This window comes from Ascidiella aspersa, chromosome 2 (assembly GCF_963924565.1).
Source record: "Ascidiella aspersa chromosome 2, kaAscAspe10.2, whole genome shotgun sequence".
NCBI classification, from domain to species: Eukaryota; Metazoa; Chordata; class Ascidiacea; order Phlebobranchia; family Ascidiidae; genus Ascidiella; species Ascidiella aspersa.
In genome coordinates, this window is record NC_139448.1 from 27,940,286 (window position 1) to 27,967,956 (window position 27,671).

At 33.7% G+C, this 27,671-nt stretch overlaps 3 protein-coding genes across 4 annotated transcripts; 2 read left to right on the plus strand and 1 right to left on the minus strand.

Moving 5' to 3' along the window:
- Positions 1 to 7,414: 7,414 nt before the first annotated feature.
- Positions 7,415 to 14,110, plus strand: LOC146164660 (cytochrome P450 2J4-like). The gene is made up of 9 exons (XM_083380786.1): positions 7,415 to 7,678; positions 7,749 to 7,903; positions 8,555 to 8,657; positions 11,008 to 11,117; positions 11,313 to 11,434; positions 11,740 to 11,855; positions 12,012 to 12,156; positions 12,834 to 12,997; positions 13,793 to 14,110. The coding sequence occupies exons 1-9, from the start codon at positions 7,415 to 7,417 to the stop codon at positions 14,108 to 14,110; spliced, it is 1,497 nt and encodes a 498-aa protein (XP_083236912.1).
- Positions 14,111 to 16,478: 2,368 nt separating this feature from the next.
- LOC146164661 (protein C3orf33 homolog) lies at positions 16,479 to 20,367 on the minus strand. Of its 2 annotated transcripts, XM_083382584.1 has the most exons (5): positions 20,213 to 20,367; positions 17,873 to 17,932; positions 17,632 to 17,791; positions 17,326 to 17,504; positions 16,483 to 17,176 (listed from the first exon to the last, which is right to left on the minus strand). In XM_083382584.1, the coding sequence occupies exons 1-5, from the start codon at positions 20,318 to 20,320 to the stop codon at positions 16,880 to 16,882; spliced, it is 804 nt and encodes a 267-aa protein (XP_083238710.1). In that variant the 5' UTR covers positions 20,321 to 20,367; the 3' UTR covers positions 16,483 to 16,879. The 2 variants fall into 2 exon arrangements, with proteins under 2 accessions (XP_083238711.1, XP_083238710.1); XM_083382585.1 differs by lacking the exon at positions 17,873 to 17,932 and having other exon boundaries at positions 16,479 to 17,176; positions 20,213 to 20,335.
- Positions 20,368 to 20,812: 445 nt separating this feature from the next.
- Positions 20,813 to 27,045, plus strand: LOC146164662 (succinate--CoA ligase [GDP-forming] subunit beta, mitochondrial-like). Its single transcript, XM_083381263.1, has 9 exons — positions 20,813 to 20,942; positions 21,937 to 22,081; positions 22,628 to 22,827; positions 23,258 to 23,410; positions 23,711 to 23,897; positions 24,469 to 24,630; positions 25,040 to 25,182; positions 26,171 to 26,291; positions 26,557 to 27,045. The coding sequence occupies exons 1-9, from the start codon at positions 20,871 to 20,873 to the stop codon at positions 26,667 to 26,669; spliced, it is 1,296 nt and encodes a 431-aa protein (XP_083237389.1). The 5' UTR covers positions 20,813 to 20,870; the 3' UTR covers positions 26,670 to 27,045.
- Positions 27,046 to 27,671: the final 626 nt, after the last annotated feature.

Consider the following 27,671-nt stretch of genomic DNA (forward strand, 5'->3'; position numbering starts at 1 on the left):
GCTCCTCGTAACTTCAAAATGAAGCAGTACAAACTCTGTTTGAGCTATCGATCAACGAAAGCTACTTTTTAGGTTTTTATGGGGGAACATCAATTTCTTGGAGAAGGTCTTATATTTTAGTCCAGAGACAAAATTAATTTTTTTTAACTATACAGCGATCTCTCTGTATTTTCTTTTTCGGTAAAATTTAACCTTGGTCTTAGGATGAAGAAATCCATGTTTACCGAGCAGATAAGCCAAGACAGCTGCTTTGTTTTGAAAACATAAATCTCAACCAAGGCCGAAAAAAACATAAATCGCAATTCTGTGCAAAGTGGCACCTCCGCAATGGCGGAACTAATGTCAGGATCAGGATAATAGAACCTTATGTGTTGTTTCCATCTCGATATCGTGGCCATGCAGAAGTAGCAACCGTTATGTTGACTTTAAAACTTGCTAAACACCATATCTACTCAAACTTTATTTTTTTGGATTTACCTTAAAACTAAAGGTTTCACTGCAAGATATTCTCACTTTATGAAAAACCTAGAACTTATGATCTCGCAACTTCGTGCCAAAGTAAGTTTGCTAAGCTCATTTATTGAATCACTTAAATCAATGCGCCATGGTATCAGCAAACGCTTAGAATAAAAAAGCAGTTTTATAGTATAACTAACAATTTTATTTTTAACCCAAAGCTTAATACCCATCAGCATAATGTAAAAATCGTTTTTTAATTTATTTTTGTCTTTCATATCTGCCAGTTCGCTTTATCGCTTGCCTATATTTTAAAACTTTCTAAAATGTAGCCTACTGTTTAAGCTTGGGTAGCCAACTAGAAAGAGACCAAGTACGTTATTTACTCTTAGCGTTCTTTGTCAACTGCCAAGAGCAGGGTTCCTCAACCGTGGTCCTCCTCGAACCCAAACCTTTGATTGGCGTGAAAATGTCAGGCGTTATAAAACACAGACTTTAACTTTCATGACTGCAATCAAGCTGCCACATAATAACAAAAGTAAAAGCTCCATTTGTTTGTGTCTATTCGAGATTCGTACTCACTACTCAGCAAGAAGGCCGTCGTAATGTGCGTTTTGTTCGCCGCTATAACTACCTTTGCGATGCTGGATTTTCTGATCTTGCGTGAATAAAACGAAATGACCCAAAACAAAACAGTCGAAATAAAAAAAAACCTTAAGTCGATTAAAAAAAACCTTAGCGGAGTACAAGAATGAGCATTGCAATGACTACTAACTACGTTAATTTAAAGTAAATTAACTGATTTGTCAATTTATTAGAAAGTAAGTAAGTTTATTCGTTAGACTTCGTTTAATTGTTGTTTTTTCCTGACGTGGAGAAGTAAAACAAGTGAAAACACGTAAATGCAAAGCTAGTTATTTTATAAGCAGGGAGGCACGAGGGTTGAGAAGGGGGCCACGAAGCATAAAAGGTTGAAAACCACTGGTCAAGAGTAACACGTAACAAAGCGAAGCAAGTTGCAATTGTGATGTGCAGTGACTACTATATGCCTGCATGAAAAGCAGTACGAACCATGGTTGTCTCAGCCTTTACATGTTTTGTTTTTCATTGCAGAAGCGTTCCCAAGTTACAGAAACATTGAAATAGATGGAAACAAAACACTTTATACGCGAGCTTCGAGCACCGCAAAAACGTGACATTTTTCAAATACATTCACGGCGCCACTGTAATTTCGGGCTGGCGCACTGCCACTTAATCTGAACTTTTTTTCGCGAATCTTGGTCGCCACCAATAATGGTTTAAATTTGCGTGTCTCATTACATTTGCTGTGCTTTCAAAAGTAAAATAAACCCAAGCTCATTTTCGTTAAGTGTTGTGTGGATTTATTGGACATGCTAACATTAACTCCGTTTAATATAATAATTTTGAAAGATAGTGATTATTGTTCATTGTTAAGGCGATTGTTTTCATTGTACCGACAATAACACGCTTGATAATGTTATCATAAGATGTGACTTCATAATTATAATGCTATGATTACATTGTGACTTCAAAGATCTAGAATTCTAGGCAAAACAAAAGTTTCGCTACGAATGGGATGGTTTCCACCACTAGAGGCGTTGCGTGAGTCAGATGAACAGTTGCGAGCGCCTATCTTTTACAATGGTAATCCGGGGTTTTCAATTACGTGTTTTCGCGCTTTGTTTTTGTAGAATCTATTATGAAGCTAATTATTCGTTTAAAGTTAACTTTAATTAATACCTATAATCAGTTTTTATTCGCAATTTCGTCAAATGCTGGTAGCGAGAAGTTGTTAAACATGTACTGTTACAACTTTAATTTTGTACTTAAAATAGGGTTTCGGTTAAAACCAGGAAGCATTTGCGTCAACTTTAAATTATAAATAAAATGTAATTAGAATATTTAAGGCCAGCTAGTTGCGAACAAAGCTGAAATAAGCATTTTTATGAGGGAATATTGTAGTTTTTTGTGGTACTGCTGTTTTTTAACCTTTGCATTTTGCAAGTTCATTCACACTTTTTAACAGTCATTTTTAATTCGAAAATATATCTTCTGTATAGTATTCTAAAGGATATTGTATTGCTTGTGAATTAACTTAAATTTTTCACCAGATATTTCTTTTGTACTCAACATTAATTTAACACCTTTTCGTACAAGATACCTCACATCTTAGGAAAATATTCGAGTGATCCACATCCTTTTAAAACAACTAACTATTTGTACTGTTTTGAAATGGGTGTAATTTTGTAAATGTTATCTTATTATAACCTTTCTTACAAGTGACCTCGTGTGGTTTTACCAAAATTGAATAAATATAGCCTGGAGCCCTAGAGCAGACACTATCAAGCAGGCTTGTGCATTTGGCTGAAAAATCAGGCACTTGCTGAATTCCGAAGAATATTTTAGCTACAGAACTGAAATCTTACATCTTGACAAAGAAACCGTATATTTGTCGAACAACGCCAGGACAATGAAAGAAGTTTGTCAGTTTCCAATGTTACAAACAAGTCACAACTACAATGAATCTTTTCATTCTTCAAATAGTAGTCAAATCACTAGAATAATATTGTACTGATTTTAATATGAAATTTAGTAGAATGTTTTTTACTTGTGGTTTTTTGTGTACTTCAGGTTTGTAAAGCATCAATTTAATTCGCAGCGTTTAAAACAACTGTATAATTTTGTTTCACTTAGTATCATACAAAAAATAAATGCATATTATGAAGTTTAATAAAACAAGCAAAACTGTTGACTTTTTGTTAGGTGTGAACTGTAGTATATGACATCAAGAACATGATTAAAAGAGTTTTTTAATGCAGGCTTGTTTGAATCTTCCCTTGTAGAAATTATATTTCCAGATTTGTCTGTTTTGATTCCAAACCTATAAAAACGGTATAAATAATTTTTATAAGATAATGATTATTTGCTACAAATAAAACAGTATAGCAACTAAACAAGTGTATTTTTTGAATTATAGATTATTATTTATTTCAACTAAATCAAACACCGTTAAAGAATCCCATAACTTAAAAAAACTGCATATAACAAACTAATATAATCAGGGAGAACTAGAGGTAGAAAATAAACTTTTACCTGTTAGATCACTTGGAAAGCAGCATCTGCTTAAATTGTATTCCAGTACCAGTTTCTTTAGTTCCATAAATTGTTAACCCAGGAAGAGAATGCATAGCAGGTTTAATATTACCAAACAAGTATTTTCTAGAAGTTTACACAAAATTCTCACTAACTTCAGAAAATTATAAACAACATTATTAGTAAAAATTGACCAATATATCTAACTTCATTATGGTAAACCCTTTCACTTGGTAAATGCATGCTAGTTTAATGCACTTTCTGGACCAATAACTAGAAGCTTACCCCAAAACATACCACAGCCACCTTGCCAAACAAATTTCTCGTGAAAGATTTTCTGAGTGTGATAACAAGCTAAAATCGTAAACTAACTTAAATAACAATTCAGTCTTTGATTCGGGGAGTGGGAAAGGCGTAAATTACAACAATTTATTGCCAGGATAGTTTGATGACTGGAAAAAGCAATGTTCACATACTTCTTTGCGATAAAAATTGAAAAAAAATGGTCTGATAGTGACTACAGGGATAAACTTACCAGTTAAACCGGTCAAAATGTCGCCAACGGCCCTAATAACTGAATTATCGACCAAATAGTGCCAGTCTCAGACCTATCGCCATTGTAAAAAAATGCGACTTCATCTGAGTCGGTCCGCGCGACCCCTAGTGGTGGAAACCATCCCATTGTACTATTATTATTGTTTGCTATTGTAAAGTATAAATTCAAAATGAAATTCGTTGATTTTAGAAAACCTATCACTCGAGTGCAAACTTGCTCGTCCTTCTAATTGAAACATTTAAAGCGTATCACCAATGTTCCCTGTAAGGGTGCGCAATTTGCCACAGCAGACAAATTTCGCAGTAAAATTTGACTTTTGCGCACTTACATGAATCTCAAATTGAAAATAAAATACCTTCACTTTTTTGCCACAACAGTTTGAGCTTTACACATTGGCCATTTTTTCGTTGCAGTTTGTAGCTAAAAGCAAGTAAACAAATCAAATCCGCATTGACGATTTGTGACTTAATACATCTTTTGCTGTAAATTCGTTTTGTCTAATTTGAGAACCACTGGATTAGGGGATTATACTCTAATCGAGTGTTTCTCAATTTTGTTTTCATATTCTTCCCTTACAAGCCTAATTCCTCCCCATCAAAAAAACGAAGTATTCTAACTTTTTATTTATTACTTCGTTCCACCCTGACAGTAAAACAAACCTACAGAAAAAGAGTCGAAAAAATTTGTAAAATATATACATGTCATGATACCGTTTTAACACAACCGCATTTTTTACGTGATTTCACAAATTGACAAAATCATCTTGAAAAATGCAAATGAGCAAATAGTTCGCGATTCGTGATTGTGTGCTAAATCCATCACATATCCTATCTTGCTATATTGGACGTTTTGTCAATTTAACCCAAATATTCGGACGCTTTTTCGCGCGACCGCTTTGTTGCCATATCATTGAGCGTATGTAAACCCGATTGCAGTTGCAGATCAAGTATCTTGAGAATATTTATTTCATGACGTCACGCTTTGTAAAATCATATCTAAATTTTTTACGACTCGACCACATACAAAAAACATTGATCAGCCGCGGGCCGCTGCCAACTCAGCCTTAAAATATTTTGCGCAGTACAAACAATATTTGCGCGGAGGAGAAAATTTTCGTAGAAGGAACACTGCATCACCAAAAATAAAGGATATCTTTGTGAAGTTTTGTTGAAGAGAACCGTCTAGACCAGGGGTGGGCAGACTGCGGCTCGCGAGCCGTATGCGGCTCTCTGGCATGTTTTTTGTTGCTCTTCTAGTCGAATCGTAAAATTTCACAAAAATTTAAAGGTTACCAAGAGTACCGTTTATGAACGTTTCTCTCTTTTTCTTTTCTTCATTTAGGCCAGCATTTCGTTTATGACGTAACACTGGGCATAGAATTCGAATAGGTGGTTAACAAAAGACTGATATTAATAAATATTGTGCGCGTTATTTTGCTATTACCGTTATTATTGTGTTGATTATTACCGTTTTGTTATATTACAATTCTGTTATTGTTGTAGCTGGCCTGGCATTATTTACCGTTTTTGTATTGAAATAATTTTGAGGCTCTTTGGTGCTTGTATTTTCTGCAAATGGCTCTTCCATTGAATACATTTGCCCACCCCTGGTCTAGACTCTAGATTCTAGAAGAACCTTTTTTAAGTGTATTCCGATTGGGCGTCTGTGCAGTGTGCAGACCTGAGACGCATAACTAGACACTCCACTCATAATGTCCCGCAAAAATTTGTTACCTTGGCGCTGCGCTGCAAAATAACGGCTGGCATTAATAAAAAGTGTTCACAAATCAGGTTTAGCATTTGAGTAAAATGGCAGCTTGATAGTTGTGCTATCAATGGCCCTTACAACATGTTTGTCATAATTAGCTTGATAAAGCCCATAAATCCAGCACGATCAATGAGCTATAACCTTCTAAATTAATTAAACTTTAGCCAATTTTATCGATAAAAGCGTAACTTTAAATGTCCTATTGATTTGCAAAGGAAAAACACCGAATTGCGTGGTTATCTTCTTTTCATAAGTAGTCTGAAGGCACATGACCATTAAAAAAGGCTGCGCAACATAAAAAGGGCTTAAGAATCACTGTTTGAAGAGCATTGGCTCTCAAACAGTGTTGGCTGCTGGGTGGCGTATTCAAGTTCTATTTGCTAACATGACGTTTGCAACAGTTTTAGAAAAATCAGGTATTTAAAAATCATTCGTTAATCACAAAACAAGAGTATTTCTACAGTGCAAAATGCGGAAGCCTCTTAGATTTAGGTCTATTTAATATTGCAGAAGACAACAACTTGCGTAGCCGTTATATTACACTGGAATATATAGATTCCAAGATTTTTAAAGACCAACAACCTGCTGGATATTTTAGAATTAAGAGACAGGATGGCTAAATCATTTAAAGTCGTTGCAGTTTGCAGATTTTTTTACAATTCTTCAAAATATTTGCAAAGTCACGATTATGTGGAAATGAACGGGTGGATTTGTGTTTGCACATGTGACATAAATACATTATTGAACGATCAAGTATTTACACTATGGTCCATAAGATGCCATTGACTAGTATTGACTTTGAAAATATGGCTGATCAAAAACTTGTGTTGATTAATTTATTGCAAAATTGTTACGATTTACATAATGTTTACCAACAAAATTACGAACGATGTGAAAAAAAAAATAAACTAAACAATTGACCAAATTATTGCATAATTTAAGAATTAACTGTATAAAAAGTAAATAGTTGCAGGTTAAACAAAGAACCCTGCTGTGCCTAACTTCGTTAATATTTAACAAACTATGTATAGAAATCTTACAATCCAACCAATTATGTCAAACCCCCGCATGTCGCAATGAAAAACTTTCGACTTGCAAACAGTACAGCTATAGTCAGAAAATTTGATATGGCGAATCGATGTTTTGTGCTCGCTTATATTATAATGTTGTGTGTTTATAACCTGACCAAATTGCGCAAAGCCAAGATTTGACAACAGAATGTGACTTTGGTTTGCTTGCTTTCTGGTAGGTTTAGTGTTTGCTTTGTAAATACTAATCTGTTATTTTTGGCGACTAAGACTTCAACTCTTTCGCAAACGACCTTAATTAAAATTAGCACGGCACCAATAGTGACAGTTATGCTTTTGTAAAAGTGCTTACGCCTTTACGGCACTGCTATGACATTTTACAAAACCAGACATAAATGAAATTATAGTTAACCATTATTTTGAGAACAAATTCCTTTCCGCGTGAAGTATGCCCTACGAATGTTTTGTGTATAGGGCGCAGCATATTCCGGAAATGGATGTATTCGGTTTCTGTTGGGCCGAATTTTCGCTTACACAGGTTATTATCGCTCTTGTAGCGTTTCTGTTGTCGTACCAATGGTACAAGAGACCCCGTGGATTCCCACCAGGTCCGAGGGGAATTCCCTTTCTCGGAGTACTTCATCGAATGGGCAGATTTCCAGAACGGCGCTTTCGAGAATGGAGTGAGAAATACGGCCCAATATTCTCTGTCAGAATGGGGCGAAACGACTGGGTGGTTCTCAATGATTACGAAACTATTATCGGGGTAATTTAGTTCAAGTAAATTTTGATTAAACTTAACTTATACCATTGGTTTAAATTTGTACGTTCAACAGGGTTTGGTGAAACAAAAAGAGAAATTTTCAGGACGACCAAGATTTCCGCTCTTTGAAAAAATCACCGATTCGCACGGTCTCGTTTTTTCAGATTACAACTCTTCTTGGAAATCCCAAAGGAGGTTTGGAATAACGACCTTACGTGGGTAAGCTAACTTAAAATTGATCTGTTAATTTCACATTTCGTCAACGAACAATTGATATGTTGTCTTATATACCTAAAAGAGGACCAGACCCTAATTAAGTGGCAGTTTATTCAGATTTGTTTAATACCAGGGTAGGGTGCTTTATGTCCTAGGCACACGTACAAAAAAGGACACAGTTAGACAACAACATTTAGGCTTGCCCATATTATTGTGTATATATATTTTTAATATATGGTACATGCGCCAACCGCAGCATCATTAACCCCAACGATAATAAAAAACACATTGCTGTTTCTAAAAAATAATAACCAATAGTTAAAAATACTGCAACAGAGATAACTAGAAATCAATGTTACAAGGATTAGTATTATTGTTAACATAATTTGCTTTAATTTTATTGTTCTGTGTGGGTTTATTTAACAACAATTTGTCATACGCGTTTGATATAACTCACAAATACGTCCAAGTTACCATACTTCATGGACTAAAAGTGATTAAAAGTTTATGCCGCTCATGTGAATTGATAGTAGGGAAAAAATGGTAAATAACAATCAAAAGGTTGGCAACCCGCAAAGCGGTTTTTAAAAAAATGAGGGCTAACACATAATATATCGTATTACCGGCTATTAATACCTTGTAGTATTGCTCTAGGTTTGGAGTCGGTAAAAAGAGTATGGAAGACCGAGTTATAGAAGAAGTAGACTATTTGTGCCAACAATTTCAAAAACAAAACGGAAAGCCATTCAACATTCTGGTAAGTAACAGTTTATGTTTTAACAACGTATACACGTGTCGCAATGGTTTAGCTAGCCGTATTATTTTAGGTATTTTGAGGGTAGCCTACGTGATCTTTTGCTTAACCAAGATGTGTATCGTGTCGAAAATAGGGTAATAGATTTTATGGATCTCACAAATGTACATTTTTACAATAGAGTAATAAGAAAAGGTTGCATAAGATTTTTTGTTTACACGGTATAGCCATGTTAGGAAAACGTTTATCAGCCGGTGGTGCAGAGCCTAAAAAGTGTCCTATAGAAAAAATTAAATAGACCGCCTACATCTGACGGTGGGCAAAATTATAGATCGCTGTAAACTATCATCTGACCATAACCTAATAAACTTGACAAAAATATTATATAAAGTGGGAAACCAATCGTTTAAAACGAATTACCATATAAGGATCAATGTCGTACGTTTGTACACCAGGGTTGCAAGATAAAAAAAAATAAAAAAAGCCAAAATAACTCTAAAAAAGGCCCAAAAAAGCCAAATCTACTACCAACTCTAACAAGCCTATGTTTTTCCTTAAATAAATAAAAAATGCAATAAATGGTCATAATGCTGGTACATTGAATTTCTCTTTTTGTGGCAAATTTTCTTAATTTTTTTCCTTTTTTGTAAATTTTTCTTGCCAATTTTTTTCTCTTTTTGTAAACTTTTTTGGCAATTTTTCTCTTTTTGTAATTTTTTTCTCTTTTTGCGTTAGTTTGATATCTTCTTAACATAACACTCATAACATTTTTCAACAAAACGAAAAAAGCCAAATTTCATATGGATTTTTTTTTGAAAAAATCCAAAGAGGTTAAAAAAAAACATTAATTTTCAAATTTGGCTTAAAAAGTCCTTACTGGCTACCCTGTTGTACACCTACAAAAAGTTCAATGAAAATAGGATCGCCAAAAGCTTCGGTATTATACTTATACACATTATTTAGTATTTGTGGGTCGCGCGGGACAGGGGCAAAATCCACGCTGGCAGGAGCAATTCCAGGGAACAGACTTGGACAACTAGATAATTCTAGTTTTCTAATTCATTAAATTAGAGCAAAATGCGGCTAATTCTAATTCTAATCTAATTTGTGAATTGCTTAAATGGTCTAATTCTAATTCTAATCTAATTCGGATTTTACCAAAAATGCTACTTTGTCCAACGGCATTTTTAGTTTTTCAGCTTAAACACAAAATTAATTTTTTTTTTTTGGTTGGAACGTCTTGTATGTATTTTTACAGTCTAAAAAACAATAAAAGGCATAAAAATTAGCACACCCATAACTTCCATTCACGGTCTTATAAGAACAAATTGCGATTAAATTAAATTGTTTGTAAATAATTAAATGTGATTCTAATTCTAATCTAATTTGAGAAAACTCAAAACGATCTAATTCTAATTCTAATCTAATTTAGAAAAACTAAAATGCTCTAATTTTAATTCTAATTTAATTTTTAAAAGCTAAAATAAATCTAGTTGTCCAATTCTGCCAGGGAAGCACGTATAGCCCTTGAAACTGTATTTTTTTACTTCAAAACTACGGTATATATGTTTTAAAATTGTTTTACCTCATTTTAAATCGGAATAGCATGAAGGCGTCGTGCGTCTCATAGCACCCTCTAAAGCAGAGGTTCTCAACCGGCGATCCGCGTCAACTTTCGTGCCGGTCCGCCAAAGATGTTACAATTTTACATCTCAATTGCAAATGCAACATGTTAAAGGCTTAAACCTCAAATTTACAACTTGGACAGTTCCGTACTTTGCAGGATTGTGACGTAACTTAGAGTTAACGATCTACTTTGGACTTTGTCATACGTCACATGTGCCCAACTGTTTAAAAGTAGGCTACAACTCGTTCAAGTCTTAAACTTCAAGACCAGTTGTCTGTGAAAAACTTCAATAGAACCACGTATAACACGTATGATATCAAAAAGAAAGCAGCAAATTGCTCATAGAATTGAAGTTTCCAATATGCTTTAAAGTTGCATACTTTTGTCGTAATTACATTTTGGGTTGATTATGATTTTTGAAGGTCCACCGGTCCGCAAAATTTGTTTTTAAATTTTACCGGTCCGTAGGCTAAAAAGGTTAAGAACCACTGCTCTCAAGTACGGGCAACTTAAACTATATTCAAGGGCACTTTTTATTGTTTGACGTATTTTTGATATACAAAATGCATCACGTTTTGAAAGTAACTCCTGGCGAAACGATTTGACGTAACTTTAAGGCTATTTTTTTCATGCCCCTGATCATCCCCTCACCGCAGGTCACACATTTTAATCTGAGGGCCTATTGTTTTTTTGTGGATGAATGGTAATAAATTATACAACCTACAGAATCAACTTACAAACGCTGTGTCCAACAACATATGCAGTGTTGCCTTCGGAAAACGTTACGATTACAGCGACGAGGAATTTGCCAAAGTCGTTAAACATTTGGGTTTTGGGTATAAAACGTTGTTGTTTTATTTATTCCTGTGTAAACTAAGCTGTAAAAACATGTACAAAATTGATATAGTTTTAGTTTTCGTAATTATTAATTTATAAAATATCTGTGACAAAAATGAGGTAAGAAACTGCGATGCACACTGCTTTGTACGTCAAGTTAAAAATTCCTCACCAAATTGTTTTTTGTAATAAAGGTTTAACGATCTCACACAGAGTCGAATGATTAGATTGATGATATTTGAACCTGATTTGATGAAGATTCCTCTGTTTTATTCAGCAGTAAACAGATTTGTTTCAGACTTGAATACCGTACAAGGTAACCGAAGTTACAAGCTTAGTTTGTTTAATAACTAAAAACCCTTTACATTCGGACAGATTTTTGTATAGAGAACACACTACGTTTCGTTACTGAAAAACCTGCGGCATTAGTGATTTAAATGCCTTTACCAATTTGAGTATGTTATCTTATAAATTCTAAATTGTGTTACTTTAACCATTTACATTTAATTAGGCCTATAACTATTCTCACAATTTTTTTTTAAAACCTCCACATAAGCCTTAAGATGTTTATTATTAAAGAATGAAATTATAGTTTGTAGCGATGGATTTCTTACATTTTAGAGGTTCTAAAAAAAATTGTTGCCCATCACAAGGCTACTTTCGATCCAAACAATTTGAGGGATTTCATTGATGCCTTTATTGAGAATATGGGTGAAAAGGGAGATGGACATTTTACGGTAAACACAGCATGAAAGTTCAAATTTCTGTTGACCAATAGAGTTGTTATATGCATTTCGTGTAGTTAACCTAACTAAGTTTATAATCTAAAAAATTTCCAGGCTTAATTTTTTAATCTTAGATAGTAGGATATATGACAAAAAATGTGTAAACAGGACAAGCAACTGTTGCATTTTGTTCGGGAACTGTTTGTTGCCGGAACAGAAACATCAACAAGTACGCTTCGTTGGGCGATTTTAGTCTTGTTGCATTATCCAGAAACTCAAACAAAAATATTTGAAGAAATCACAAGGGTTATCGGTGCGTTGCATATGTATTCTAACTATCGGGCGATCATTTTTCGAGCTAAATAATTGAAATTTTAACCTAAAACTATATGTTTTCGACAAAATTTTGACATTTCAGAAATGCATAAAATTAACAAAGACCTCGCATGTTATCGAAGTAGGATAATAGGACATGGGACAATTGCAAATCACAAGCGAAAAAAGACAGCAAATACTGCTGAATACTATTGTTCAAATCAGAGATAATTTAGGCCTACACTTCTGTCTGCTCGCGTATATCGTATATTGCTCCAAACAAGATATAATATGGTTAAAATGTCGTTGAATTAAATTGTCGTTGGAAAATAATTCAAAATCACCGTTTTTTGACTTTTTTATCAAGTCAAAAAATAATAGCCCTATAGTTTTAACGTATACGTTATACAGCAAAAATATACTAACATAAAATAAAAAAGTAGTTTTTGAATAACACAAATACGGAAATAAGGCTATCAACCAAGAATGATAAAATGTAAAATATAGTGATCAGAACACTCATGTGGAAACCGTTTGAAAGGGCATTTTCATAATATGGTGTGTAAAACATTTTGTGTTGCTATGGCACTTCATTATAGCCTATAATTGTTATGTTATTTTCACATCAATTTATTTTCACTGTCCGTTGCTTTAAATTTACGCGTATTTTTGCAGGATTATACAGAAATGGTACGATGGCTGACAAACAAAATATGCCTTACACTTCTGCTTTCATCGAAGAGCTTTATCGATTTCGTACATTGGCCCCCTTGAACCTTCTTCACAAGACAAACGAAGATTCAACTATTAATGGCTACTTTATTCCTAAAAATACAAGGGTAAACTTTAGTGGTGTTACTCTGTGTATTTGGTGAAAAATGCAAGGCTTGTAGTTTCTACCGAACAAATGGTAATAAGGTTTTAGACGAAGGGTTCTTAACCAGAGGCACGTGCACCCTTTGGTGGAGGGGGAACGACACGCAGTGTGAAATTATGCGCTATTTAGGCATTTTTGTGAAGAATTCGTATTTTACTAAAAGTAACAACACAAAAGGCATTAGTAAATTGACTGATTGTTTGTGTGTTGTAAATATTGTTAAACTTACGAGACTGTATTTAATGCAAGCATTTAACACTTAAGGTATAAATACACTAAGTTTAATTCTCATCATTACAATTTTATTTACTTCCGTCGATCGTTCTAGACATGGGGTACGACAAAATTTGATAAAAGCTCAAAGGCTACGAGCGCTAAAAAGGTTAAGAAACACTGTTTGAGACTGATAATGTAGTTTGACCGCAAACAAGAATCCACTTGATAGAAAACATGTCTGCAACATAGGTTTCATTCGAGTATGCTGATGTTTACCAAATGTTTCACTTCAATATTTATAATAGGCCTAAGTGGCGATTTGCTTTGACAAACTGCAATTGGTGTAAACCTGATAAATGTTCTAATTTAAATGCTTAAAATTAACTTTGAGGTTTAACTTTTTACATTTGGCATGTAGTGCAGTTGCACTAGTGTATTACCTAATTAATGGCTAATGTGAGTATTTATCTGACCTATTGTACCTTTATATCCGAAAAAATAACAGTAAAAAGTGAATGTTTGTGCGCTAATGCTTTCACAGATAGCTACCAACCTATGGGCGGTGCACAACAATCCAAAGGTTTTTGATGAACCTGACAAGTTCAATCCAGGACGCCATCTAGACGAAAAGGGTCATTTTGTCAAATCAAAACACGTGATCCCATTTTCGGTTGGACCACGTCACTGTCTCGGAGAGCAACTTGCCCGGATGGAAATCTTTATTTTCATAGTTTCTCTCGTCCAGAAGTTTGAATTTCAGCCCGATCCGAACAGTGACTGTTTGCCAGAAATTATTGACGGAGTCAGCGGTAATTTGTTTCTACCACTGCCTTATTTGGTTGTGGCAAAAGAAAGATAAACATTTCTTTTGTGAACAACTACAGTTAAATTTACTAAAGGAATTAAAGCTGTATGCAACTAATTATGCTGATAAAGTCTCTAGACAAATCAATAAATTACAGTACGTGAAACCTCTTGACTTACAATTATATCTTTGTAAAGAAGCGTTATATCTAGGTCAATTTTGCCCATAGTGTAAACGTGGCTTTTAATTGTCTTAGCGAAGTTGCAGCTCATTGTTCTTGGATTGACTGAGATTTCTTGCATAAGCCTTGCCAGAAAAAACACATCCCGTGTTAGTTGACCGGATCTCTATTAAATGCAGTGAACCAATTGTAGAAATACATGCACCGCTTAGCTAAACGTGTTTAAAAGTGTTAAACTTACAATATCAGCAAATAGCGTTAACATTTGAGTCATACAAGCCGAGGGAAACGAAGCTTTTGGTTTTAATGCATTTTAGGGCGCAACAAACTGAGGGGTGTATCTTTATGGGATAAACGTGACTGTACAGTGCAGACAAAAGCTTTTGTTTTTAGCTCTTAGGAGCTGCTATAGGTTTCAAAGGTTACAGCAAATGTTTACTTTTTTCGATCGCATCAACGTACCCGACTCTGTCCAATTTTGTGAGTTGCCTACTCTTTTCCGTTTTATGGCTCTGTGACGAGGAATTCAGCGCAATGAACACATTAAAATGAAACATCGTAATCGCTCGCAACTAGAGCATGACATCAAGACATGCGGTAATCCTGATGCAAAGTGAAACCGCGTTTTTTTTCAGTGAAAACCGCGTTTTTTCGCAATTTTTAATGTTCGTTCGTGTGGGTAAAACTTCCTAAATACAATTATTGTGGTGCACATGTGTAGCCACAGTTCTTTAGATTTGTCTATAATTTACGCATACTCGCTGTTAAGTAGTTCCAGAATTTATTAAAATATATTTTTTTCGCATCTAAAAAAACAAAATAGTCTCGCAATGCAAATTTTGATTTAATTTTATTTAAAAGGGGGTCGCCTATTAAAAAGGTTGGAGACCACTGGTCTAGGCTACCTTAATGAGTGTACGGTACCAAGACGATTATTTACCCAACTGGAAATCTCTTTGGACAATACAAAGTAGTGAAACATCTGTAGGGCATCTTAAGTTAAGCAATGATATTATAATTATAAATGATACTGGCTCATTCAACTAAAATAATGTAACGGACAGAAGTTATTATGTTGGACTGTTAGCACTGTGCATGGATCTTAGGCTATTCCTGTAAGTTGATAATAACTTTGTGCGTAAAACCACCATTTAGTTGCATGTTAAGTATGTTTTTTACGCGGTTTCGCCCAAGCAAACTTATTTCACCGTAATTGTGAAACATATTGTGAAATAGTCACTTGAAGCTCCCTTTAACATTTTGTTTAACCATACAAGTTATCGCGTTTGATTCAAAGGAAATTATTATGGCTACCTGTAACATTTTTACATTTATATTTTTTTAATCGTCTGCAATATTACGCGGCTTCAGCTAATTACATGGAAAATGTTTAACAATTTTCAGAGTCAGTAAATAGGAAAAATCTCCCATGCAAAATCAGTAGTGTTCGAAAATGTTACTTCATTGCAATAGCACCCGATCCGTTAGAAATCAGTGCATTTCTAAGCAAAAAGGTCTACGACAATCAGGGCATCCAATGGCAGAAAAGTCTAGACTTTTATACCTTGAGGTCCTGGCAATGCACTGATTTGGACCTTTAGGTAAACTCCCGGCAAAGATAAATTAAAAATATTCATTATTTTTATTCAAAAGTTCAGAAAAGATAACAAAAAATATGAGATAGGATTAATAACACTTGACCCACCTAAACCCTAACGCTAACCCGAATCCTAACCCAAATAATGTGCGTTATTTTAATAATTCTTTAAATGCTGGGGAAAAAAGCTCAAACTCGGATAGTTTCTCGTCCATTGTATTTAAGATTATTACGTCACAAATTGAGGTATTGGGACCTGAAGCGTTATAATTATTAAATTATCACACATTATTTGGGTTAGGGCGCTGGTTAGCGTTTGGGTTTGGTTGGGTCAAGTATTTTTAAACTTAATCTTCTTATGCACATTTGTTAATGCAAATTAGTGCGTTGTCCAAGACCTCAAAGTCTAAAAGTCGGACTTTTTCGATCCTTTGAAAGCACTGATTGTCGTAGACCTTTTTGCTTAGAACTGCACTGATTTCTGACGGATTGGGTGGCAATAGTTTAACTTTAAATCGCCGAAAAAACGCCAGTAGGTCAAAATGGATTTGTTTTCATTGGCAGTTCAAAACTATAAAACTGGAAAATATCCTTTTTAACCTGGGCAACGAGTATTTCGTCGAGTGAACACTAAGAGCGAGTTCCTTTAATTTAAATCGTTTAGTCACAACTTTCGCTAATTTATTTTCGTATTTTGTAAGAATTGGGCTTTTAGTTTACAAAATGTGGGCCATGACTACTTCTTTTCTGATCTGACCAACCTTAGGGGTCAAAAAAGCTTTCTCGTTTATCAAATTGTGCTGTACACGTATATAAATAATGATGTAACGCAGCTGATGAGATTACATTTCGACATGATATGAGTGAACAAAATTTCAAAAAATTTTGCACATGAATTTATTAATCATCCCTATCTAACCTCAGTGTTTTTAATAACGTGAGTATTTGACTTGTATTTAAAATATACTGAAGACGCAATGGTGATTCAAGAGTTTTAAAGATAGGGGCAAATAACAAGATAAATAATTAATTTAAGTATACATCGTTACTTTCGCTTAAACCAACTTAAACAAATCTTAAAATATTGTTTAAGGCTTGAAAGGTAGCTTAATTGCTTCATGTGTAAATGGGTTAGATTTTCCTTGGCAGACAAAGAATAATCTTGAAGCTTGGTTGGTTCATACCAAATACCCAAACGTTTTTTCATGGCATGCTCTTGTGCTTTTACAAGTCTTTGTGTGAGCTTTACAGAAGATGAAGTTTTTAGGTTGTCATTAAATGGTTCGTATTCCACCAAACCATTTTTCAATAATTCAAAGTTGATGCATTTGTTGAAAGGCCACTGAAAGATATCAACAGTTAATGAATTAAAAAAAAATAGGATTTTCAGGCAGGAAAACAATCTAAATTTTACCTATACCATGTCACAAAAGAAAGAAAAATACATGCTCGAAATAAAATTTAATGAATGAAAAGATGGAAAAAACATACCTTGCGTTTGTAAAGTAAACAATGCAAGCTTTTACTGGAAACGTTTAATTCGTTGTGCAAAAGTTTGAACCAAACCAATTGATGTAATTGCCTTTCCAATTCTCTTTTAACTTTACCACTGTTTTCTTTGTCTACTCGTATCCCAGCCAGTCGCAGTGGTATTGACTTTGTGTCATTTCCTACAACAAAAGCATGTAGTTAACATAAAAACATGAACTATTTTAACACCTGTTATAATTATTCTAAATTAAACTCAAACCCAGAATTAAACAGATTTTTAAAAATAAAAAAAAAGTATATTACTACCTTCCAAAGCAATTGATTTGAATTTTTTGAAAGAAATGATTGGTATATGTCTCACATAAATGGTAGAGTCAGTTGACACTCTGGTGATACATCCACGCAATGAAACTTGTCTTTTTATAAATTCATCAGGAATCCCATTAACAGACTTGAAACGTGTCAGCTTTATTTAGAAATCAAAAATCATCTTGAAGAGTAGTTATCTTCATAGGGATTTTAAATGCAAAAATACATTTTAATTTACCACTTTTAACTTCCTTCCAATAAGTAAACATCCGACACCAAGAAGAGCATATGGAATATTCTGTGTTGCAAGAAGATACCATTTAGTAAACATATTTGTCATACGTAATTAGGAAATAAAGTACTAATTTTGTAGGGGAATTTTTGTTTTTAAAAATATAATACACTTTACATTCAAAACATACCATGATAATGGAATACTAAAACCATATAGTGCACTATTATAAAATAAAAAATAAAATGTAGTAGAATTCGCCTATGGTGATTTGGGGTAGAGTGATGAATTGCCTATGAAAAGTAGAGATGACTTTGCCTATAGTGACAGTGTGTATAAATGACCCCACTCTTCTGTCCCTTGGGCTCAAAACATATAAATATCTATTTGTTTATCTACTGTCTATATTTGAAATGTGACTTGCTGGCTTAAAAATATAGAGTAGTCGTTTACAAAACTATTAAATGCTTGACTTTGCTACTTGCTGTTTTCTCCAATCATTGCAGTGTAGTGATTATATCCAGGTTTATACTCTATAGCAGTGGTCTCCAACCGAGTCGTGACCCCAAGTGGGCAAAATAAAAAAAATAGGTGTTTTCAGCTCTTAATAGCTGCTAGGTTACAAAGAATTCAGCAAATAACTATTTACTTTTGGACTTTTATGCAACTAACTTACCCAACTCTGTCCAATTTTGTGAGTTAACTCTTTCCGTTTTCAACCACATGGCTTTGTTAAACAAAATTTAGCCCACTGAGCATATTAAAAACGAAACGTTGTAAATCCCTTGGAAGTATAGCATGACTTATGCAAAGTGGAGCCGCGTTTTCAAAAACTGGTGGGCAATATGCTGGCGCAACCATCGCACTTGGTGTTGAAACAAATTGTTTTTTTTGCTTTATTTTGTGTGCTAAATATAAATTCATAATTTAAATAAAACTACCTAAAATAAATCATTTTGGTACACCTATATAGCCACTGTTCTATGGAAATGTGTATAATTTATACATATTCGCTTGTGTTACTTAGTTCCAGCATTATTATAGCCTATATATAATTTATTCCCATCTGAAAAAATGGGGTCGCAATGTAAATTCTGTTTTAATTTTATTGAAATTGGGGTTGCTTGTTAAAAAGGTTGGAGACCACTGCTCTATAGTAACACTTTGCCTATAGTGAACACTTTCACAGTTCCTGTAGATGTCACCCTGAGCGATTTCTACTGCACATATAACCAAGTGTATATAACTATTAAAGGGGACTTACTATCTACTATAAAATTATTCAGCAGTTTAATCTCCATAAAAAAATAAATGTGAAGTAATTCATTGCAAAATAAATTACATAAATAATGAGTAGGATATTTAAACTTATGGTAAAACATTAAATATAAACCGTTCTAGTATTGAGATAGATTTTATTACAAGGAAGTAGCAACCATGCTTTTAGTGTGAGCAAACAAAACACGTGACATATCCACCTGTTATATATAAATACTAGTATATAAATAAATAGGGTTAACTTAATGTTACTTTTGCAACTTAATGCCTGTAGGGAAATTGCGAACTCCGCCCCGGACATTTCACGTTAGTCGCTCGCTAAATAATGCTTGATTGACACTTGATTATTAGACAAACGTTATCGCGAGACGCGAAGTAATTAGTCGCCCGAAAAAATGCTGACACTGCACTACCAGGTTACATTTAAAGTAGCAACAGGCCAACTTACCACACGCGTTGGTACAATGCAACCATCGGCGGTAAAACATTAAATTATATCGGTTCCAATTACCCGAAATAAACGGCAGAATTGGATTCGATATTCTACTTTGAACATCCCTAATGACGGCGCTGGTCTAGAATCCTACCACAGTTATTAAATCAACACACCATATTAGTAAAGGTGTAGGTAAGTGTTTGGGTATAAGTGGGTCAGGTATTATTATATCCATATTTAATACTATTGCATAACCCACCCTAACCCAAATCACTAACCTGCACCTTAACTAAAATAATTTGCGTTGTGGTAGGATTCTAGACCAGCGCCCAAATGACATTAAGTTTCCTTTTTAAGACTGCAGATATTTAATGTGAAGAGCAATAGTTTAAATCATTTTTGTTTGTCGTTAATCAAAAAGTATTATATATATATTTTGTATACCATAATTATTAATTTAGGTCTAATCAAATAAAATTAATAGGTCATGTGAGGTATTTAAAGAATGGCCATTACAACACAGCTCAAAGTAATAATCTATTAAATAAACGAAAAGGTATAAAAATCAGAAAGCTATTTTGAAATTAGTAAATTAAAAATTAGGGTACAGAAAAGCAAAAAATAGCGTATACTTGCACAGTTCGCAGATGTTTGTCTATAAACGCGGTTGGACTTGAATAGTTGTCTTGGTGAACAAGAGATTCCTCTTGGTTGATAGAAGTTATCTCATCCTCTTTCATTTTCCAATTTTTTTTAGAAATGTAATAAATAAAATCATAAAATAGGAGATTTGGGTAAACCCCCACGTTGATTTCAAAAATGTCACACCCTTTCGCAGAGGTTTATATTTTAGTTGCATTATGTTGGTTATGAAGTTATAAAGAATAAAACAAATAAAAACTTTTGGCTTAAAACCTTCTTCAATACATTTTCTATTCCATCAATTTGGGCAAATTTTATCATATTATATTTTTTTAGTATAATCGACTCCATTTTATGTCTGTTAGTTCGATATGCCTCAATACATTTAATGATTTGCATGAGAGACTAGGTCATGCCTTTCGTTTTTTATTTAAGTTAGCTATAATGTCACGTACACTACAACACGAAAGTAATATTTATTTTAGCTTCATACTAGTGCTGTTAAAGCATATTTATTACTCGATTCCAATTTCGTTAAATGTATGTGAGGTTGATTTATTTGTGGTTTTAACGTGCTTTGTATTCATCCTAGGTTTAGTAGTCTTGCGTTAAAATTTCAGTTTACATTGATTAACTTAATAAATAATTATGTCTGCTGCTGTTAGATGTGTTGTAAAGTCTACCTCCAAATGTTGTTCCTTATTAAGTGGTAGTAATTTGGTGAGTAATGTGCATATTATAGTACAGTGGTCTCCAACCTGTGGGTCGCGACTCCAAATGGGGTCGCCTAAAATTTTTGTGGGATCGCCATAACTTATTATATTTCTACTGTTTTAGTACGATTAATGTATTTTGTTTATGATGACGTCACACTAATAAACGTGAGGGTTTGCGTAGGTGAGACAAGCTTTCGTTTCTTCTGTGTTTTAGCTCTTTTAGTCTCTGAAGAGCTGCTTAGTCAATTTGATGTAACCCATCATGCACCCCCCAATTTTAATTATATTATTAAAATACTCATTCTGTTTTTAACCAAATGGCTTTGTGAAGCTGGATTCAGCGCAATGAACATAATATTACAAATGTAACATCGTAATCACTTGGAAGTAATGCACATAGTGCACATGTGTAGCCACAGTTCTCTGGAATTATGTATAATTTACGCATTTTGCTTGAGCTTCTTTGTAACAGCAATAAATGAAATATTTGTATCTGTATCTGACACAAAATGGGGTCGCAACGTAAATTGTAATTCATTTTATTCAAATTGGGGTCGCTTGTTAATAAAGGTTGAAGACCGCTGTTATAGTACAAACAACATTTGATAAATGATTTTTGAAAATTAGAAAAAAGCTTTAATGGAATCTGGAGACAACGTAATGTGAAATTGCACAAGATATGGTGCTGGTCCTGCCACATTTATTTTTTTAAGAAAGCTTTATGTGCAAAAAAATAGTTATTCATTCACTTTATTGTACGCTTTGAGTTGAACCGTCCATTGTGACGTCATAGTGTTGCGTTGTGCAGCTAATAAGAATTACATTTTTACAGCTTACTGCGCTGACACTGTGGGCTGTACGGTCACAGTTTCAAAACTGAATATTTTTAAGGGACCCTGAGCAATTCAAAAAATTGCTGGGCCACCGTTTTAAAAAAAGTTTGAGATCCTCTGTTGTATACAATTAGAAATAGAAATATTTTTATACTACCATTCCAGGCAATTGCAAGCCACGTACCTTGCAGACATCTGAACCTCCAAGAATACCAAAGTAAAAAACTGATGAAAGATTACAATGTCAATGTTCAGAGGTTTCATGTGGCAGACAACCCCAGTCAAGCACTAGACGCAGCACAAGACTTGAGTAGGACTTTTTTTTCACTAAAAAGTCATATTAATAACCAATATTTAGGGATATTGATGTATTTGGCAAATATTTTTAAAATGAGTTGGAATGTTAGATTGTTATTGTCTATCGCAACTTGATATGTCCCATGATATTGGTAAGTAGTAGTTTCAATACTGGTCCTATTCTCCCGCAATGATTTGTACCTTAAATGGACGGTTTATCAAAAAATAAAATAAAAAAGTAGGGTAACATGGCACTGGGGGGTAACTAAACTTCTAACCCTAGAGTAATAACCTAGTAAACATTTGAGTTTCATCTATTTTGCTTGTATAAACATACTAATAACATTATTTGGTATAAAATCAAAACCTTTTGTGAAAGCTTTATTATGCAAATAGTAGCTTTGTTTATTTGCAATTAATTTTGCTTTCTGTGTAATGGGTCTAATTTGCCATGACTATTAAGACTAACTAATTACTCTTTTTTTGGTCATTTTTAATGTTACATTGAAATAATTTGAAACCACTTCGCTAACATTTAATGTCAATATTTTTCTTACAGTGAACACCAGTGCCAAGGAGCTCGTCTTGAAAGCCATGATTTTAGCTGGAGGAAGGGGCCACGGCCATTTTACAAGTGGCCTCAAAAGTGGGGTACACCTCACTTCTGACCCAACAAAAGTTCAGGATCTTACAAAGGGCATGCTGGGCTATAACCTTATCACCAAGCAGACCCCCAAGGAGGGTGTTAAAGTCAATAAAGTATGTCTAATAATTAAGTACTTAACTTCTTACAACTTAATCCTAAAACTGCTTTAAGTTAATTCACGACAGACAAGTTTTTAATACTGACTTTGTCTTTGGCAAGTTTGTAAACCATTACTTTGCAAATGCCATTTGCTTTTCGAATTGCCGACATCCCATATTTTTTAAACATTTACAAAAAAGTTTCTTTGATGTATACGATTTGTTATACTGACATAAAATCTCCATGTTTATTGTTTTGAAAAATCTCAAATGACCTTTTTTTATTTCAACATGATATTTGTTTTTTTGCATGAATTTATTGTGTGTACAGAAAAATAAATCTTCCTTCTTTGAAAATTAGTGAATGAATGCTGGCCACTAGGTAAATTAAACATATGTTTTACCCAATTTATTAGTTAAGGTATCGTACTTTGCATTTTACAAGGTAATGATTGCTGAAGCTTACACCATAGCAAGGGAAACATACTTTGCAATCCTGATGGACCGCGGTTATAATGGTCCAGTGATGGTGGGGAGTCCAGCTGGAGGGATGGACATTGAAGAAGTTGCTGAAAAAACACCGCATTTAATTTTCAAGGTTGAAAAGTGTGTGGTCAGCTATTTAAACACAGATTTTACACTCCGGTGTGCAGAGATTTACCTTTTTAAAGAGAGAAATATTATTTTAGAACTTAATATCACCTAAATGTAATGTTTATTTAAACAAACTTAATAGATTATGTAACTCTATTTAAATAAAACTGTCCTATTTTTTATATTTACATACTGTTGTTTCAAAAATGCAAACAAATAAACTTCAAATCTAATTTAATGGAAAGTACTTTTGTCAGAAATTGGTTAACACATTTCTAACAGAATTGTAATTGATTATCCTTAGGAACCAATTGACATAAACTCAGGAATTAAAGATTCACAAGCAATGGAAATGGCAAAGAATCTACAGTTTGATGGCGAAAAGCAAAGAGCTGCGGCAGAAGAAATCAAGAAATTATATGAGCTCTTCATAAGTGTTGATGCCACACAAGTGGAAATTAATCCCTTTGGAGAAACGGGCGAGGGCAAAGGTTTGTACTTTCTACTATTTTATATACAGAAAAAATGTACAAATCGTGTCAACTTTGAAAATGCTGATATATATGAAACTTTGAAATGCTGATAATGATATATATGAACTGCTGAAATTACAAAAGTAAAGTGAACAAAAAAGGCTCATTTGTTTGGTTTTGTAAAAAAAAAATGGGTTAAATTTGGAACTGACAGTCTACAAACTTTATATGTGATATCTGTGTAAACCTTGAGCCATATAGCTCTGCTAATTAGCATGAAAAGATGAACAGTTTAGATCAAAATAAAGAATTAAAAATGTCTTTAACAAAAGACAAACTAATTAGAAATGTGGAATATAGACGATAAAGTAATTAAATTGTGTTTGAAACTCTTTGTTTCTCAAAGTAGTTGTTTTAAAATAGAATTTGAATTTGTGTAATGTATTTAAGATACTTTGAAAAAAACAACTAAATACAAATATAAGTCTTATTCATTAGACTGTTTAAAATCACAAGTCATAATTTATTTTATGATGAACGAGCCTTAAGATTTTAAGGCGGACTTTTATCTGCATGTTTTATTTTTTAGTTGTCTGTTTTGATGCCAAGCTGAACTTTGACGATAATGCTTCTTTCCGCCAAAAGTCAATCTTTGACATGGAAGACAATAGTGAGAGTGACTTGCGTGAGGTGGACGCCAGCGAAAATGGTTTGAGCTACATTGCAATGGATGGAAATATTGCTTGTTTAGGTAAATAAATTATAATGGTACATAACTGTACAAATGTACAAAAGGTTATAAAAAAATTTATATTGTTTTATATATACCTTACTCCAGTAGTCTCCAACCTTTTTAACCCCCCCTTTTTTTGAATTTGAATTTGAATATTTGAATGAATTAAAATCAGCATATACAAATATACCTGCCATCTCAGTTTGGTTTGTTATTGCACCCGTTTAAAGTGCAATGAAATCACTAAAACTGCAGCAATTGGTGAGTGTTGTCGACCCCATAAAAGGTGTAGGCCACCCTACACGAGGTTGCGACCGACAGGTTGGAGACCACTGCCTTACTCTACTCTAAATATTCATGTTTCTTCTGTGAAAAAAAGCATTAACATGGATAAAAGTTACACAGGATTAATATTTTTTTTTCGCAGTAAATGGGGCTGGGTTGGCAATGGCAACCATGGACATCATCCAGCATTGTGGGGGAACTCCTGCCAACTTCCTTGATCTTGGGGGTGGTGTCCAGGAAGATCAAGTCTTTCACGCCTTTAAGATTGTCCTTTCAGATCCTAAAGTATGATTTTTTAGTTCGGGTTGGCTGCTTAAGTAGTTTTTTTTTAAATAAATGTACTGTACACCAGCAGCCCATTTTTATGCATATTGATGTAGTTTCAAAATAATGAAAAGTATCCTTACAATAACATGTTAATGTCTATCGTAGTGGTTTCCAAAGTATTGGTCGCCAGTGGAAAAACAATGGGTCGCAAAATGTTAAATTTAATCTCCCGAAAAACGGACTGTTCAAATACTTGCAAGGTCGTTTCTTCCCAACATAATCTAAAATCGTAGCATCACTTGACTATACCCTACATCACTTGACTATACCTCACAAGCAGTTTTGGGGGCTTACAAGTCACCTCTTTTAATAAATCACGTTTAAGTTTACCGGTAAAGTACAGTGTTGTAAACAAGTCGTTTCAAGTCCAAGTCAAGGCATTTGTGAAATAACTTAGGTTCAAGTCAAGTCTTTTTGAATAAATAACTAGTCAAGTCCCAGTCTAAATCATCAGTTGACTAAGTCAAGTCATAATAATAGCAAGTCAACTCCAAGTCTAGTTCTTGTCATAAAAGTAAAACGTTATACTACAATTTTTTTACATTAAGAAAAAAAACGCAAGATATAGCAAGTAAATTGTTTTATGTGCAAAAATTGGGATGAATAGCTCAATTTTATAGAAAAATAAAGTCATTTCTCCGTAAGACTTAAGTCAAGTCATTGCCATTTTCCCCCAATGACTTAAGTCAAGTCAATCATTTAAAAACAGTGACTTAAGTACACTTAAGTCAAGTCATTACAACACTGGTAAAGTATATTTGATGACGGAATTATATTGCAGCTAATTACAAAATTTAAATTTGGGTCACATTCAAAAAGTTTGGGATGCACTGTTCTATCGCAATTGGGGATGTCCAACATTAATATAGTACTAATTTTACTGTTTTTTTAATTTATTTGTTTGTTTACTAGTTATTGTGTGTTCTAAAAATCTAAAAAATATTAGGTAAAAGCAATTTTGGTGAACATTTTCGGAGGAATCGTTGATTGTAAAACTATTGCAAATGGAATTGTAAAAGCTGGAAGGGAACTTGACATCAAGTTTCCGCTTGTGGTTCGCTTGGAAGGTATAGTATAATATTTTATTTTCCAACAAGATGATTAGCACTCATGTGCAACACAAAAACGATAAAAATACTCTGAAAATGACAAAATTTCATCTTTTACTTAACCTTTGTGTAAAAAACACATGAGGTCAATGATAGATAAAACATAATGTAAAATTCGTTTATTTCCAATAATCGCACTGCATAAATCATTAGTTATGTGAACACTTACAAGAAACTGTGAATCCTAAAACATTGTTTATATACGTTATTATATACTTAACAGGGATGAACGTTGAAGACGCGAAAAACATTCTCAAGGAATCGAAACTTCCCATTACCTCGGCAGATGACTTTGGCGACGCGGCCAAAAAAGTGGTGGCTAGCATTTCCAGTTAACAGACAATTAGAGTTTATTTTTTCTTTAAACTGCGTATTTTTTTTATCTACAAATGTTCCTTTTTCGAACCTGGTGTAAAACTTAAAATAGTGCTGGTTAGCAAATGTTCTGAAAAAAAAACACTGCGACTAAAAAAGCAAAAACAAAGGCAACATGTGTACTAAGATTTTTACTATTTTCTCGAATTATTTTAATTTTTAAGCAAACGCGTTTATAATGTCAAAATCGTGCCGCTATTTTAGTCCTAGCATTATGGTTGCCAAACGTTCAGTTTCAGTTTTATCTGTGCCAATGGCTAATATTAAGTTTCTTAATCGTTATGCTTATATTGTATTGTTGCTTTTTGCGGCACAAATATAAAGACGTTTGACTGTATTTTTGCACACGTTTTTGATCTTTAAAAATAATCTTGTTATTTATTAAGTACGTCAGGAAACTTTATAAACAAGCAGTAATTTGATGATACTCGAGGATTTGTGGTTTAATATTTATGGCATACGTGTTGTAAGCAGTGCATATAAATCCTATATATATATTGAATATATAGGATTATAGGTTTTGGCACTGCCGTAACGAAGTGTGTTAGGTAAATCTTTGCGTCATAATACTTTAAAAACTTGTCTTTTAAAAGTTTAATATGGTGTCACGGTAGAAATTAAATTGGTGACAGGGAATAATTAAAGATTCGGCCGCATAGAAAGGTCATTCTGTCAAATAGCTGCTATTTTGTGTGATATAAAAATCAAGATTTTTTTAATTAATTTTGTGGCTTTGTAAGCTCTGCTTACGGCGTATTTGGTTGTAAGGTTTGTCTCAAAAAACGAATGTACATATTGTCCTGTGACGATATAGTTTAAAAGCGATATGAAATTTAGCTTTAGAATGTATTAACTTGGAATTGATGCGAGAGGAATAAAATCACGAAAAAGGTCCTAATAAGAATGAATCAAGACACGGTAGACTAGACAGATACCGACACCCAGAACAAATACAGTTTACTA